Genomic DNA, 18855 nt, shown 5'->3' with positions numbered 1-18855 from the left:
CATTATGTGGTATAGAACACTAGACATTATGTGGTATAGAACACTAGACATTATGTGGTATAGAACACTAGACATTAGGTGGTATAGAACACTAGACATTATGTGGTATAGAACACTAGACATTATGTGGTATAGAACACTAGACATTATGTGGTATAGAACACTAGACATTAGGAGGTATAGAACACTAGACATTATGTGGTATAGAACACTAGACATTATGTGACATAGAACACTAGACATTAGGTGGTATAGAACACTAGACATTAGGTGGTATAGAACACTAGACATTATGTGGTATAGAACACTAGACATTATGTGGTATAGAACACTAGACATTAGGTGGTATAGAATACTAAGTATTATGTGGTATAGAACACTAGACATTATGTGGTATAGAATACTAAGCATTATGTGGTATAGAACACTAGACATTATGTGGTATAGAACACTAGACATTATGTGGTATAGAACACTAGACATTATGTGGTATAGAACACTAGACATTATGTGGTATAGAACACTAGACATTATGTGACATAGAACACTAGACATTAGGTGGTATAGAACACTAGACATTAGGTGGTATAGAACACTAGACATTATGTGGTATAGAACACTAGACATTATGTGGTATAGAACACTAGACATTAGGTGGTATAGAATACTAAGTATTATGTGGTATAGAACACTAGACATTATGTGGTATAGAATACTAAGCATTATGTGGTATAGAACACTAGACATTATGTGGTATAGAACACTAGACATTATGTGGTATAGAACACTAGACATTATGTGGTATAGAACACTAGACATTATGTGGTATAGAACACTAGACATTATGTGGTATAGAACACTAGACATTATGTGGCATAGAACACTAGACATTATGTGGTATAGAACACTAGACATTATGTGGTATAGAACACTAGACATTATGTGACATAGAACACTAGACATTATGTGGTATAGAACACTAGACATTATGTGGTATAGAACACTAGACATTATGTGGTATAGAACACTAGACATTAGGTGGTATAGAACACTAGACATTATGTGGTATAGAACACTAGACATTATGTGGTATAGAACACTAGACATTATGTGACATAGAACACTAGACATTATGTGGTATAGAACACTAGACATTATGTGGTATAGAACACTAGACATTATGTGGTATAGAACACTAGACATTATGTGACATAGAACACTAGACATTATATTATGTGGTATAGAACACTAGACATTATGTGACATAGAACACTAGACATTATGTGGTATAGAACACTAGACATTATATTATGTGGTATAGAACACTAGACATTATGTGACATAGAACACTAGACATTATGTGGTATAGAACACTAGACATTATGTGATATAGAACACTAGACATTATGTGGCATAGAACACTAGACATTATGTGGTATAGAACACTAGACATTATGTGGTATAGAACACTAGACATTATGTGGTATAGAACACTAGACATTATGTGGTATAGAACACTAGACATTATGTGGTATAGAACACTAGACATTATGTGGTATAGAACACTAGACATTAGGTGGTATAGAACACTAGACATTATGTGGTATAGAACACTAGACATTATGTGGTATAGAACACTAGACATTATGTGGTATAGAACACTAGACATTATGTGGTATAGAACACTAGACATTAGGTGGTATAGAACACTAGACATTATGTGGTATAGAACACTAGACATTATGTGGTATAGAACACTAGACATTATGTGGTATAGAACACTAGACATTAGGTGGTATAGAACACTAGACATTATGTGGTATAGAACACTAGACATTATGTGACATAGAACACTAGACATTAGGTGGTATAGAACACTAGACATTATGTGGTATAGAACACTAGACATTATGTGGTATAGAACACTAGACATTAGGTGGTATAGAACACTAGACATTATGTGGTATAGAACACTAGACATTATGTGGTAAAGAACACTAGACATTAGGTGGTATAGAATACTAAGTATTATGTGGTATAGAACACTAGACATTATGTGGTATAGAATACTAAGCATTATGTGGTATAGAACACTAGATATTATGTGGTATAGAACACTAGACATTATGTGGTATAGAACACTAGACATTATGTGGTATAGAACACTAGACATTATGTGGTATAGAACACTAGACATTAGGTGGTATAGAACACTAGACATTATGTGGTATAGAACACTAGACATTATGTGGTATAGAACACTAGACATTATGTGGTATAGAACACTAGACATTATATTAGGTGGTATAGAATACTAAGCATTATGTGGTATAGAACACTAGACATTATGTGGTATAGAATACTAGACATTATGTGGTATAGAACACTAGACATTATGTGGTATAGAAGACTAGACATTATGTGGTATAGAACACTAGACATTAGGTGGTATAGAACACTAGACATTATGTGGTATAGAACACTAGACATTAGGTGGTATAGAACACTAGACATTATGTGGTATAGAACACTAGACATTATGTGGTATAGAACACTAGACATTATGTGGTATAGAACACTAGACATTAGGTGGTATAGAACACTAGACATTATGTGGTATAGAACACTAGACATTATGTGGTATAGAACACTAGACATTATGTGGTATAGAACACTAGACATTAGGTGGTATAGAACACTAGACATTATGTGGTATAGAACACTAGACATTATGTGGTATAGAACACTAGACATTATGTGGTATAGAACACTAGACATTATGTGGTATAGAACACTAGACATTATGTGGTATAGAACACTAGACATTATGTGGTATAGAACACTAGACATTAGGTGGTATAGAACACTAGACATTATGTGGTATAGAACACTAGACATTATGTGGTATAGAACACTAGACATTATGTGGTATAGAACACTAGACATTAGGTGGTATAGAACACTAGACATTATGTGGTATAGAACACTAGACATTATGTGACATAGAACACTAGACATTAGGTGGTATAGAACACTAGACATTATGTGGTATAGAACACTAGACATTATGTGGTATAGAACACTAGACATTAGGTGGTATAGAACACTAGACATTATGTGGTATAGAACACTAGACATTATGTGGTATAGAACACTAGACATTAGGTGGTATAGAATACTAAGTATTATGTGGTATAGAACACTAGACATTATGTGGTATAGAACACTAGACATTATGTGGTATAGAACACTAGACATTATGTGGTATAGAACACTAGACATTAGGTGGTATAGAACACTAGACATTATGTGGTATAGAACACTATACATTATGTGGTATAGAACACTAGACATTATGTGGTATAGAACACTAGACATTATATTAGGTGGTATAGAATACTAAGCATTATGTGGTATAGAACACTAGACATTATGTGGTATAGAATACTAGACATTATGTGGTATAGAACACTAGACATTATGTGGTATAGAACACTAGACATTATGTGGTATAGAACACTAGACATTAGGTGGTATAGAACACTAGACATTATGTGGTATAGAACACTAGACATTAGGTGGTATAGAACACTAGACATTATGTGGTATAGAACACTAGACATTAGGTGGTATAGAACACTAGACATTATGTGGTATAGAACACTAGACATTATGTGGTATAGAACACTAGACATTATGTGGTATAGAACACTAGACATTAGGTGGTATAGAACACTAGACATTATGTGGTATAGAACACTAGACATTATGTGGTATAGAACACTAGACATTATGTATTATAGAACACTAGACATTATGTGGTATAGAACACTAGACAGTATGTGGTATAGAACACTAGACATTGTGTGACATAGAACACTAGACATTATGTGGTATAGAACACTAGACATTATGTGGTATAGAACACTAGACATTATGTGGTATAGAACACTAGACATTATGTGGTATAGAACACTAGACATTATGTGGTATAGAACACTAGACATTATGTGGTATAGAACACTAGACATTATGTGGTATAGAACACTAGACATTATGTGGTATAGAACACTAGACATTATGTGGTATAGAACACTAGACATTAGGTGGTATAGAACACTAGACATTATGTGGTATAGAACACTATACATTATGTGGTATAGAACACTAGACATTATGTGGTATAGAACACTAGACATTATGTGGTATAGAACACTAGACATTATGTGGTATAGAACACTAGACATTATGTGGTATAGAACACTAGACAGTATGTGGTATAGAACACTAGACATTATGTGGTATAGAACACTAGACATTATGTGGTATAGAACACTAGACAGTATGTGGTATAGAACACTAGACATTATGTGGTATAGAACAATAGACAAACAGTGAGCCATCGTATTCAAGCATAAAGCATTGTAAGTTTAAATTTTGTAAAGTTCGTATGATAGAGGTGAATTTTTTGTTTGTTTTTTGATCAATAATGACAAAACCTCCTGGCATTGACAACTCAGTTGGAAAGCTACTGAGGATGGTAGCTTACTCTTTAGCCACTCCTGTCTGTCACATCTTTCGTCTGAGCCTTGAGGAACGGGTTTGTCCTCCTGGAGGGAAGCCAAAGGCATTGCGTTCCCCAAGAGTAACGAGGCCTTTACTGGTTCTAACAGCAGACCTGACAGCTTGCTTCCAGCTCTTAGCAAACTGTTGGAAAAGATAGTGTTTGACAAAATACAATGCTATTTCTCTGTAAATAAATAAACAACAGACTTGTAGAGGGCACTCAACATGTACTGCACTGACACAAATGACTGATGATTGGTTGAAGTATTTTGATAATAAGATCAATCAATCAAATTTATTTTTAAAGCCTTTTTTACATCCGCCGGTGTCACAGAAACAAGCCTAAAACCCCAAACAGCAATACAGATGTAGAAGCACAGTGGCTACGAAAAACTCCCTAGATAGGCAGGAACCTAGGAAGAAACCTAGAGAGGAACCAGGCTCTGAGGGGTGGCCAGTCCTCTTCTGGCTGTGCCGGGAGAAGTCAGCACCTCAGGAGTAAATGTCAATTGGCTTTTCAAACTAGAGAGAGAGAGTTGAAAACACCAGGTCTGGGACAAGGTAGCACGTCCGGTGAACAGGTCAGGGTTCCATAGCCGCAGGCAGAACAGTTGAAACTGGAGCAGCAGCACGACCAGGTTGACTGGGGACAGGGTAAGAGGAGAACCTATAGAACCTATAGGGTAAGAGGAGGACCTATAGGCCTCAGGTCCTCTGAGAGAAGAGAGAGAGAGAGAGAGAATTAGAGAGAGCGTACTTAAATTCACACAGGACACCGGAAAAGACAGGAGAAGTTCTCCCGATATAACAAACTGATCCTAGCCCCGCGACACATAAACTACTGCACCATAAATACTGGATGCTGAGACAGGAAGGGTCGGGAGACACTGTGTCCAACGATACCCTCGGACAGGGCCAAACAGGCAGGATATAACCCCACCCACTTTGCCAAAGCACAGCCCCCACACCACTAGAGGGATATCTTCAACCACCAACTTACCATCCTGAGACAAGGCTGAGTATAGGCCACGAAGATCTTCCATACGGCACGAACCCGAGGGGGTGCGCCAACCAAGACAGGAAGATCACGTCAGTGACTCAACCCACTGAAGTGACGCACCCCTCCTTGGAACGGCATGAAAGAGCCCCAGTAAGCCAGTGACTCAGCCCCTGTAATAGGGTTAGACGCAGAGAATCCCGGTGTAGAGAGGGGAATGTGCCAGGCAGAGACAGCAAGGGCAGTTTGTTGCTCCAGTGCCTTTCCATTCACCTTCACACTCCTGGGACAGACTACACTCAATCATAGGACGTACTGAAGAGATGAGTCTTCAAGAAAGACTTAAAGGACAAGACCGAGTCTGTCTCTCACATGGGTAGGCAGACCATTCTATGAAAATGGAGCTCTATAGGAGAAAGCCCTGCCTCCAGCTGTTTGCTTAGAAATTCTAGGAACAGTTAGGAGGCCTGCGTCTTGTGACCGTAGCGTACATGTAGGTATGTACGGCAAGACCAAATCGTAGAGATTGGTAGGAACAAGCCCATGTAATGCTTTATAGGTTAGCAGTAAAACCTTGAAATCAGCCCTTGCCTTTACAGCAGTGGTCACCAGTCCTTTTCTGAGTCAAGATCACTTTTGCAGTCAAAAAGCTGAGATTGTTGTTTTTTACATTAACCTCAAACAAACAGTTTTGTAGGAATGAGGTTTGGGCAGTAGGCCTAGTACATTATCACAGCATATTGGTTATATGACAAGCCTGCCAATATTGTTCATCAGACCATTTTATATTTCATAACTCCAGCTTTGATAACAAAATAGATCAGTTGGTTCTGAGACACTGTGGAGCTTTATGATGAATTGAAATAATTATCTTTTTTTATTTTACTGGACTGATGTATCTGATGGTCAACGAGGTCAAATTACGACGTCAGTGATCTTCTCTCTTTCTCTCTCTCTCTCTCGAAAAGTCAGAGCTCTATAAAAGATGCCAGAGTTTTCCGACTTGGAGTTCCGACTTGGAGTTCCGACTTGGAGTTCCGAATTGGAATTCCGACTTGGAGTTCCGAGTTGGATGACCGTTCAAAACAATTCCTTCCCACGGTCCCTGCTCTTTCCTTCCTCTCCTCCGGCGTGACTGAGCAGAGAGATGGGACACCGTCTTCCACTTGATGGCCAAACTCGAGTCGCACCACATCTGCCTCATGCACAAATGAATGTTGTTCCCGTGACCAGAGAAATGTAGATATTCCTTAATATTAAAATCAACACGACGAGCTGCTAATAATGATAAAACGCAGGGCTGTCGATACTTGACTACTCATTCATTGCAGCTCCAGCGGAAGTACGAAGAAGTGCGTTTTGTAATAGTGTTGAATAAAAACAGTGAATATAAACTTGAACTCACTCATAAAAACAGCAGCTCTTCGACCACACAGTCTCTCTGTGGTCATGGTTTTAAAAGTTATTTAATCTTAAGTAGGTTAGTAGCCTATAGTGGCCGGGGGCATGGAAGCTCTGTAGCCACGGTGATTTGAGCTATCCGATTGGACGCTCTGTCGCCACGGTGATTTGAGCTATCCAATTGGATGCTCTGTAGCCATGGTGATTTGAGCTATCCGATTGGGCAGCGCAGTAGGTGCACTCGATTTTAGTCACAGATTTGCCGGTCCGCCGGGTAGGTGGAGTTTGTCTCATGGGAACACTTCACCCGGTGTGCAGGACTTTTAAATCAAGTGCACCTACCGGAAACAGCTCAACACGATTTTTACAAAAGGAGCGCATACCTTTATCGTCCGTTGCCTTTTCTACAGAAATATTTGTTGATCGACTAGGCATGCCTTGATCACGATCGACTGGTTGGCGACCACTGCTTTACAGGAAGCCAGTGTAGAGAGGCAAGCACGGGAGTAATATGATCACATTTTTTGGTTCTAGTCAAGATTCTAGCGGCAGTGTTTTGCCATAACTGAAGGTCCTTTAGAGCCTTTATCCGTGGAAAGAAGATTGCGGGAGCTGTACTGTTAGATTTTAGTGCAGCCTTTTGCTATTGTTGACCATAACCTGTTGTTAAGAAAACGTATGTGCTATGGCTTTTCAACCTCTGGCATAGTGCGGATTCAGAGCTATCTATCTAAGGGTTTCCTTTATTGGAAGTTTCTCCCCATGTCAAACGTGAAGTGTGGTGTACCGCAGGGCAGCTGTCTATGCCCTATACGCTCATCTATTTTTACCAATGACCTGCCACTGGCATTAAACAAAGCCTTTTTGGAATGGGTGGCCAGTAATAAACTGGTCCTGAACATCTCTAAAACTAAGAGCATTGCATTTGGTACGAATTTTTCCCTAAGCACCAGACATCACCGGAGTCTGGTAATGAATGGTGTGGCTGTTGAGGAGACTAAATTACCTGGTGTTACCTTAGATTGTAAACTGTCATGATCAAAACATATGGATTGAATGGTTGTAAAGATGGGGAGAGGTCTGTCTGTAATAAAGAGATGGGGAGAGGTCTGTCCTGTAATAAAGAGATGGGGAGAGGTCTGTCTGTAATGAAGAGATGGGGAGAGGTCTGGCCGTAATAAAGAGATGGGGAGAGGTCTGGCCGTAATAAAGAGATGGGGAGAGGTCTGTCTGTAATAAAGAGATGGGGAGAGGTCTGGCCGTAATAAAGAGATGGGGAGAGGTCTGTCTGTAATAAAGAGATGGGGAGAGGTCTGTCTGTAATAAAGAGATGGGGAGAGGTCTGTCTGTAATAAAGAGATGGGGAGAGGTCTGTCTGTAATAAAGAGATGGGGAGAGGTCTGTCTGTAATAAAGAGATGGGGAGAGGAGATGGGGAGAGGTCTGTCTGTAATAAAGAGATGGGGAGAGGAGATGGGGAGAGGTCTGTCTGTAGTAAAGAGATGGGGAGAGGTCTGTCCGTAATAAAGAGATGGGGAGAGGTCTGTCTGTAGTAAAGAGATGCTCTGCTTTTTTGACACCACACACCACAAAGCAAGTCCTGCAGCCTCTAGTTTTATCTGATCTTGGTTATTGTCCAGTCAAGTGGTGCTAAGAAAGACCTAGTTAAGCTGCAGCCCAGAACAGAGAGGCACATCTTGCTCTTCATTGGAATCAGAGGGGTAATACACTACATAACCAAAAGTATATGGACACCTGCTCATTGAACATCTCATTCCAAAATCATGTGCATTAATATGGAGTTGGTCCCCCTTTGCTGCTATAACCTCCACTCTTCTGGGAAGGCTTTCCACTAGATGTTGGGACATTGCTGCTATAACAGCCTCCACTCTTCTGGGAAGGCTTTCCACTAGATGTTGGGACATTGCTGTGGGGACTTGCTTCTATTCAGCCACAGGAGCATTAGTGAGGTCGGGCACTGATGTTGGGCGATTAGGTCTGGCTCGCAGTCAGCGTTCCAATTCATCCCAAAGGTGTTCGATGGGGTTGAGTTCAGGGTTCGCTTTGTGCACGAAGGGAGTGTCATTCTGAAACAGGAAAGGGCCTTCTCCCCCAATGTCATTGTATGCTGTAGCGTTAAGCTTTCCCTTCACTGGAACTTAGGGGCCTGAACCATGAAAAACAGCCCCAGACCATTATTCCTCCCCCACCAAACTTTACAGTTGGCACTATGCACTGGGGCAGGTAGCGTTCTACTGGCATCCGCCAAACCCAGATATGTCCGTCCATCACTCCAGAGAACACGTTTCCACTGCTCCAGAGTCACCTGGCATTGCACATGGTGATCTTAGGCTCGTGTGCGGCTGCCTGGCCATGGAAACACATTTCATGAAGCTCCAGACGAACAGTTCTTGTGCTGACGTTGCTTCCAGAGGCAGTTTGGAACTCGGTAGTGAGTGAACAAATTCAAGAAAGCGTACAGTATTGTATAGAGCCATTATAGCATGGAACTACGTTCCATCTCATATCGCTCAAATGAACAGCAAACCTGGTTTAAAAAAAACAGATAAAGCAACACCTCACAGCACAAAGCCTCTCCCCTGTTTGACCTAGATCATTTGTGTGTATGTATTGATATGTAGGCTATGTGTGCTGTTTTCAATTGTAGGTAGTTCTGTCTTTGAGCTGTTCTTGTCTATTAATGTTCTGTATCATGTTTCATGTTCTTTGTGGACCCAAGGAAGAGTAGCTGCAATTGCCACAGCTAGTGGGGTATCCTAATAAATACCACTGGTCTGTATTCTAACAGTCCATCCAGTCTCTATTCCCACTGGTCTGTATTCTAACAGTCCAGTCTCTATTCCCACTGGTCTGTATTCTAACAGTCCAGTCCAGTCTCTATTCCCACTGGTCTGTATTCTAACAGTCCAGTCCAGTCTCTATTCCCACTGGTCTGTATTCTAACAATCCAGCCCAGTCTATTCCCACTGGTCAGTATTCTAACAGTCCAGTCTCTATTCCCACTGGTCAGTATTCTAACAGTCCAGTCTCTATTCCCACTGGTCAGTATTCTAACAGTCCAGTCTCTATTCCCACTGGTCAGTATTCTAACAGTCCAGTCCAGTCTCTATTCCCACTGGTCAGTATTCTAACAGTCCAGTCTCTATTCCCACTGGTCAGTATTCTAACAGTCCAGTCCAGTCTCTATTCCCACTGGTCAGTATTCTAACAGTCCAGTCTCTATTCCCACTGGTCAGTATTCTAACAGTCCAGTCCAGTCTCTATTCCCACTGGTCAGTATTCTAACAGTCCAGTCCAGTCTCTATTCCCACTGGTCAGTATTCTAACAGTCCAGTCTCTATTCCCACTGGTCAGTATTCTAACAGTCCAGTCCAGTCTCTATTCCCACTGGTCAGTATTCTAACAGTCCAGTCTCTATTCCCACGGGTCAGTATTCTAACAGTCCAGTCTCTATTCCCACGGGTCAGTATTCTAACAGTCCAGTCTCTATTCCCACTGGTCAGTATTCTAACAGTCCAGTCTCAATTCCCACTGGTCAGTATTCTAACAGTCCAGTCTCTATTCCCACTGGTCAGTATTCTAACAGTCCAGTCCAGTCTCTATTCCCACTGGTCAGTATTCTAACAGTCCAGTCTCTATTCGGGTCAGTATTTAACAGTGTGTTCCCTTCTCTCCTCAGAGTCCTCCCTCGGTGCCCAGTGGAGAAGCTTTCAGATGGTTCTTCTAGAGGTCAAACAACAACTCTTGAAAAGCTGAAGATGTGAAAAGGAGAACTCCTGCTAGTCTATAACTAGTCTATAACTAGTCTATAACTAGTCTATAACTAGTAACTTGTTTCAGTTCTTCACCTCGTGACTGGTTCCTCTCTTACCATAGAAATAGAGTCTATAGAACTGCCACCCCCCACCCTTCCCCCAGTCAGTGATGTCATGATGGGGCCTGAGATTCTGTCTCTTATACTCTCTACCTCCTTCCACAACAACAACAACAACAACAATGTTCTAACTCTTCCTCAATGTAGCCCAGTCAGTCCGATGTGTTTTTCAGGACATACAGTACATCGCACTGCAGTGGAGCAGAAACTTTTAGAACCCAGGAGGTTCCTCCTTCATGTTCTGATGTTTTACAACTACGAACCTGACTGGAGCTGTCACAGAACGTTTCTCGGGAAACGTTTACGGTTATGTGTTCAAACGGCACCCTCTTCCCTGTAAAGTTTGGATTTGACATGTACTATATTATATAGTGTGTTATACTTACGCTATATAGTGCATTACTTTGAATGTAGTGCATTGTGGAGGGAATAGGATGCTGCCTGGGACCCTTTTCGTTGAATTAAGCCCCTCCTCTCTAACTGGCTGGGACCCTTTTCCCTGAATAAGCCCCTCCTCTCTGATTGGCTGGGACCCTTTTTCATTGAACAAGCCCCACCTCTCTGATTGGCTGGGACCCTTTTCATTGAACAAGCCCCTCCTCTCTAACTGGCTGGAACCCTTTTTCATTGAACAAGCCCCTCCTCTCTGATTGGCTGGGACCCTTTTTCATTGAACAAGCCCCTCCTCTCTGATTGGCTGGGACCCTTTTTCATTGAATAAGCCCCTCCTCTCTGATTGGCTGGGACCCTTTTTCATTGAATAAGCCCCTCCTCTCTAACTGCCTGGAACCCTTTTCGTTGAATTAAGCCCCTCCTCTCTAACTGGCTGGAACCCTTTTCGTTGAATTAAGCCCCTCCTCTCTAACTGCCTGGGACCCTTTTAGTCAAACACACCCTCCTCTCTAACGGGCTGGGACCCTTTTTGTCAAATAAGCCCCTCATCTCTAACTGGCTGGGACCCTTTTTGTCAAATAAGCCCCTCCTCTCTAACTGGCTGGGACCCTTTTTGTCAAATAAGCCCCTCCTCTCTAACGGGCTGGGACCCTTTTTGTCAAATAAGCCCCTCCTCTCTAACTGCCTGGGACCCTTTTCATTGAACAAGCCCCTCCTCTCTGATTGGCTGGGACCCTTTTTCATTGAACAAGCCCCTCCTCTCTAACTGCCTGGAACCCTTTTCGTTGAATTAAGCCCCTCCTCTCTAACTGGCTGGAACCCTTTTCGTTGAATTAAGCCCCTCCTCTCTAACTGCCTGGGACCCTTTTCGTTGAATTAAGCCCCTCCTCTCTAACTGCCTGGGACCCTTTTTGTCAAATAAGCCCCTCCTCTCTAACGGGCTGGGACCCTTTTTGTCAAATAAGCCCCTCCTCTCTAACTGCCTGGGACCCTTTTCATTGAACAAGCCCCTCCTCTCTGATTGGCTGGGACCCTTTTTCATTGAACAAGCCCCTCCTCTCTAACTGGCTGTCGCATGGATTATAACGTGTTTTGTTTTTTGAAAGGTTACAAAACGTTTGTATATTAACGTCGTGATTCCTCCATGTGTCGAGTAATAAAATGGTTTTAAATAATGTACGTGTGTGTGGGTGGTGTGTGGGTGGTGTGTGGTGTGTGGTGTGTGTGTGTGTGTGTGTGCGGGGGGAGGGTGAATATGTAGAGCAGTACTGTTATAACACAGAATATCTGATGGTTGCATCATGCAGCCATTTGTCAGCATTAGCGTTTTCAATTCTGCAAATGTGCGTGTGTGTGTGTGTGTGTGTGTGTGTGTGTGTGTGTGTGTGTGTGTGTGTGTGTGTGTGTGTGCGTGTGTGTGTGTGTGTGTGTGGTAGTAGTACTGTGTGTGTGTGTGTGGTCCTGTCATTGCCTCTCTCCCTGCTGTAATGGTGTAGCTATCAGAACTCTCGTCTCTCCATGACAACCTGTGTTACTAGGCAACAGAGATAACAATGGAATTGTGCCTTGTGTTCCACGATGTGGGAGGGGCTCCGGGCTCATCTCATCTCCCCTCATTTAATTTGCAGACATTTTCTACTGAATCCTCACTCTCTCTCGCACACACACACACACACACACACACACACACACACACACACACACACACACACACACACACACACACACACACACACACACACACGTCAGCTTGGACAGGAAATCGTGGTTTTATTTAAGCAAAATTTTAATTCAGAATAATGCTAAATTCATACCAAGCTATATGGAGAACACAAACACAGTACACACACACAGTGCACACACACAGTACACACACACAGTACACACACACACACACACACACACACACACACACACACACACACACACACACACACACACACACACACACACACACACACACACACACAGTACACACACACAGTAAACACACACAGTAAACACACACAGTACACACACACACAGTACACACACAGTACACACACACATTATACACACAGTAAACACACACAGTACACACACACAGTAAACACACACAGTACACACACACACAGTACACACACAGTACACACACACAGTACACCCACACAGTAAACACACACAGTACACACACAGTAAACACACACAGTACACACACAGTACACACACACAGTACACACACACAGTACACACACACAGTACACACACACAGTACACACACACAGTACACCCACACAGTAAACACACACAGTACACCCACACAGTACACACACACACACACACACACACACACACACACACACACATACACACACACACACACACACACACACACACACAGTAAACACACACAGCACACACACACACACACACACGCACTGTACACACGCACAGTACACACACAGTACACACACAGCGTTTATAACCGTGTTCTGTATATAGACCTGAGAGTGTCAGACAGACCAGGAGACGGTTGCAGAATACGATGACATTGAATGCAACGCATAAGGTCACTACACGATAGACACGCTCACTAAACACACACACACACACTGTACACACACACACTGTACACACACACACTCACAGACACACACCTTCCGAGGAAAAAAACAGACATTCAGATGTGAATTACCGTGCTGCATACATTCTCTCCTGTTCCAGCAACTTGCTGATCGCCTGTGTAACGACACATATTAAAATCACATTAGAATATAATCCTATAATAATGATGTAATAACATGATAATATATGTGTTATAATGTGATTATTATATAATAATATATTTCTATAATATATGTGTTATAATGTGATTATTATATAATAATATAATTAATTCTATAATAATGATGTAATCATCTATTAATGTATAGTTATTTGGACCAGAACGCTGCTAATAACCGAATAACTGTGCGCTCGTGAAACGTAATCATCACATCATCCCCTCCTCCTCCACCCCCCTCCCTCCCTCCCTCCCTCCCTCCTCCCCCTTCCCTCCCCCGGGACTCATTCCTCTAGCCGGGCGGCGGGTGCAGGAGCGCGACCCCGTCACTTAGCGACGTCGCCGACACCTCCCCGGGGCCGCGCTCTACCGATCCAGCTCCTCCCAACACACAGACACGGCACTGCCGCTGCTACCGCCTCTAACTGTTTCCTGAAGGTTTAGTACGTTAACTGTTTCCTGCCCGTGGGCTAGCGATGGAGGAGGTTGTAAAGGTGGACTCTGGGACACATATAAGGTACCTCATTAGACTGTTCTGCTCCAAATGGAACTAAACATCCAACGGTAGTTCCGTTTATTCTAAGTGCAAATTTCAGTTTAAAAAGCATCATGATTTCGGTGGTTACAATAAAATGACAAGGCAGTTCAATTACTGTAAGGCCTTTAAAACTCCTTTTGGTTTAAAATCATAACTGATTGTTACTGTAAGGCCTTTAAAACTCCTTTTGGTTTAAAATCATAACTGATTGTTACTGTAAGGCCTTTAAAACTCCTTTTGGTTTAAAATCATAACTGATTGTTACTGTAAGGCCTTTAAAACTCCTTTTGGTTTAAAATCATAACTGATTGTTACTGTAAGGCCTTTAAAACTCCTTTTGGTTTAAATTGAATTAAATTGAATTATTTTATGTTTGGCCAAAACATAATAATTTCAAACCTTACTTACATTTGTATATAATCACCTATTGTGCACATGGGGGATACTTGGGAACAGATTTGCTTCAATAAAAATCACTTAAGAGCTGATTTTTATTCCAGTCTTTTATGTCCAACAATTAAGAAAATACAATGGCAAGGAAAAAGTATGTTGGAAATACCTGGATTTCTGCATAAATTGGTCATTTGATTTGATGTTCACATAGGTCACAACAACAAACAAACACAGTCTGCTTAAACTAATAACACACAAACAATGATACGTTTTCATGTCTCGATTGAACACACCGTGTAAATATTCACAGTGCAGGGTGGGAAAAGTATGTGAACCCCTGGATTTAATAACTGGTTGACCCTCCAAACGTTTTCAACCATTCTCAACCAAACGGTCAGGAGGAATTTTGGACCATTCCTCTTTACAAAACTGCTTCAGTTTAGCAATATTCTTGGGATGTCGGGTGTGAACTGCTCTCTTGAGGTCATGCCACAGCATCTCAATGGGGTTGAGGTCAGGACTCTGACTGGGCCACTCCAGAATGCATATTTTCTTCTGTTGAAGTCATTCTGTTGTTGATTTGCTTCTGTGTTTGGGTCGTTGTCCTGTTGCATCACCCAACTTCTGTTGAGCTTCAATTGGCGGACAGATAGCCTTACATTCTCCTGCTAAATGTCTTGTAAACTTGGGAATTCATTTTTCTGTTGATGATAGCAAGCTGTCCAGGCCCTGAGGCAGCAAAGCAGCCCCAAACCATGATGCCCCCTCCACCATACTTTACAGTTGGGATGACATTTTGATGTTGGTGTGCTGTGCCTTTTTTTCTCCACACATAATGTTTTGGTATTTTGGTATTATATTAGGATCCCCATTAGCTGTTGCAAAAACAGCAGCTACTCTTCCTGGGGTCCACACAAAACATGGAACATAATACAGAACACAGAACACAACACAGAACATGACATAACACAGAACATGACATAACACAGAACACAGAACACAACACAAAACATGGAACATAATACAGAACACAGAACATGACACAGAACACAGAACATGACAGAACACAGAACATAGAACACAACACAAAACATGGAACATAACACAGAACACAGAACATGACACATAACACAGAACATGACATAACACAGAACACAGAACATGACATAACACAGAACATGGCATAACACAGAACACAACACAGAACATGACATAACACAGAACACAGAACACAACACAGAACACAGAACATGACATAACACAGAACACAGAACATGACATAACACAGAACATGGCATAACACAGAACACAACACAGAACATGACATAACACAGAACACAGAACACAACACAGAACACAGAACATGACATAACACAGAACACAGAACATGACATAACACAGAACATGGCATAACACAGAACACAACACAGAACATGACATAACACAGAACACAGAACACAACACTGAACACAGAACATGACATAACACAGAACACAGAACACAACACAGAACACAGAACATGACATAACACAGAACACAGAACACAACACAAAACACAGAACATGACACAACACGGAACACAGAACACAACACAGAACACAGAACATGACATAACACAGAACACAGAACATGGCATAACACAGAACACAACACAGAACATGACATAACACAGAACACAACACAGAACACAGAACATGACATAACACAGAACACAGAACACAACACAGAACACAGAACATGACACAACACAGAACACAGAACATGACACAACACAGAACACAGAACATTAATAGGCACGAACAGCTCAAGGTCAGAACTACATACGTTTTAAAAAAGGCACTATATATACATATTACATATCACATATCATTATACACAAACTATCTAGGTCAAATAGGGGAGAGGCGTTGTGCCACGGCGTGTTGCTTTATCTGTTTTCTGAAACCAGGTTTGCTGTTTATTTGAGCAATATGAGATGGAAGGAAGTTCCATGCAATAAGGGCTCTATATAATACCGTACGCTTTCTTTAATTTATTCTGGATTTGGGGACTGTGAAAAGACCCCTGATGGCATGTCTGGTGGGATAAGTGTGTGTGTCAGAGTTGTGTGTAAGTTGACTATACAAACAATTTGGGATTTGCAACACATTAAATGTTTCTTATAAAAAGAAGAAGTGAAGCAGTCAGTCTCTCCTCAACTCTTAGCCAAGAGAGACTGGCATGTATAGTATTAATATCAGCCCTCTGATTACAATGAAGAGCAAGACGTGCCGCTCTGTTCTGGACCAGCTGCAGTTTAACTAGGTCTTTCCTTGCAGCACTGGACCACATGACTGGACAATAATCAAGATTAGACAAAACTAGAGCCTGCAGACCTTGCTTTTTGCAGTGTGGTGTCAAAAAAGCAGAGCATCTCTTTATTACGGACAGACCTCTCCCCATCTTTACAACCATTGAATCTATATGTTTTGACCATGACAGTTTACAATCTAAAGTAATGTCAAGTAATTTAGTCTCCTCAACTTGCTCAACAGCCACACCATTCATTACCAGATTCAGCTGAGGTCTAGCGCTTAAGAAATGGTTTGTACCAAATACAATGCTCTTAGTTTTAGAGATGTTCAGGACCAGTTTATTACTGGCTACCCATTCCAAAACAGACTGCAACTCTTTGTTAAGCGTTTCAGTGACCTCATTAGTTGTGGTTGCTAATGCGTATATGGTTGAATCATCAGCATACATGGATACACATGCTTTGTTCAATGCCAGTGTAAGGTCGCTGGTAAAAATAGAAAAGAGTAGGGGGCCTAGAGAGCTGCCCTGCGGTACACCACAGGGCAGTGTTCCTTCCAAACAACTCAACTGTAGTTTCATCTGTCCACAGAATATTTTTACAGTAGCGCTGTGGAACATCCAGGTGCACTTTTGCAAACTTCAGACGTGCAGCAATGTTTTTTTGTGGACAGCAGTGGTTTTTTCTGTGGTGTCCTCCCATGAACACCATTCTTGTTTAGTGTTTTACGTATCGTAGACTCGTCAACACAGATGTTAGCATGTTCCAGAGATTTCTGTAAGTCTTTAGCTGACACTCTAGGATTCTTCTTAACCTCATTCTGCACTGTGCTCTTGCAGTCATCTTTGCAGTACGGCCACTCCTAGGGAGAGTAGCAACAGTGCAGAACCTTCTCCATTTATAGACAATTTGTCTTACCGTGGACTGATGAACGTCAAGGCTTGTAGAGATACTTTTAAAACCCTTTACAGCGTTATGGTTACAGCTTAGGTCTCGTGTTCATCTATTTTGTTCAAGGCAATCCCTCTTGTGAATAGCAAACTCACATTTTGTGAGTGTTTTTTATAGGGATGTCATGACGCTAGCCCTTTCAGTGAATTTGCTAGCAGTGGGGGGGCAGTTTTACGACTTTACAACCACGTCAGAAATTCCTTGAAGAGACTCTTGTCTCCCTGACCATGCAGTGTGGGAGAGAGTCACAGTAGAACAAATAAATTATCCCGCCAAATTCTACCACATCCTAGAATTTGAGAATTGACCAATATTCCTATTCTGGAGTATGTGGAATCAGTCGGTGGACCCGGTCCGTTTTGTTTCAGGTTGTGACCTCACGAAAGACAATACGGCCACATTACACTAACTCTGTTAATACAGGAGCCTCCGTTATGAGGCTTGCATCTATTTCCTGTATAACATGAATGAGTAAAGATGAAACTATTTGCGAAATGATGTAATGTGATATTTAGTCTTCTAAATTGTTTTCATAAGTAAACTGATGCTCACTCAGTGGCCACGCCCACGTGAATAGACATTGGTTGGAAATGATGAACCAACCCCCTTTTCTACATTTTTATAAAAGCCCCCGTGACGAAAAGTCACCTCAGTTCCAAATAACGGGA

At 41.6% G+C, this 18855-nt stretch overlaps 1 protein-coding gene across 1 annotated transcript in view; it reads left to right on the top strand.

The window, feature by feature from the left end:
• Positions 1–12426, top strand: part of LOC149980718 (uncharacterized) — a 31220-nt gene extending 18794 nt beyond the window's left edge. Inside the window, exon 2 of the mRNA XM_090183319.1 lies at positions 10664–12426. Within this exon, the coding sequence (XP_090039445.1) occupies positions 10664–10711 (48 nt within the window). The 3' untranslated portion in view covers positions 10712–12426. The remainder of the gene's footprint in view (positions 1–10663) is intronic.
• The last annotated feature ends 6429 nt before the right edge of the window (positions 12427–18855 follow it).

Source organism: Oncorhynchus mykiss, chromosome 9 (genome assembly GCF_057628025.1).
Source record: "Oncorhynchus mykiss isolate SJ-2025 chromosome 9, ASM5762802v1, whole genome shotgun sequence".
Taxonomy (NCBI): domain Eukaryota; kingdom Metazoa; phylum Chordata; class Actinopteri; order Salmoniformes; family Salmonidae; genus Oncorhynchus; species Oncorhynchus mykiss.
This window is presented reverse-complemented; position numbering and strand designations above follow the sequence as displayed.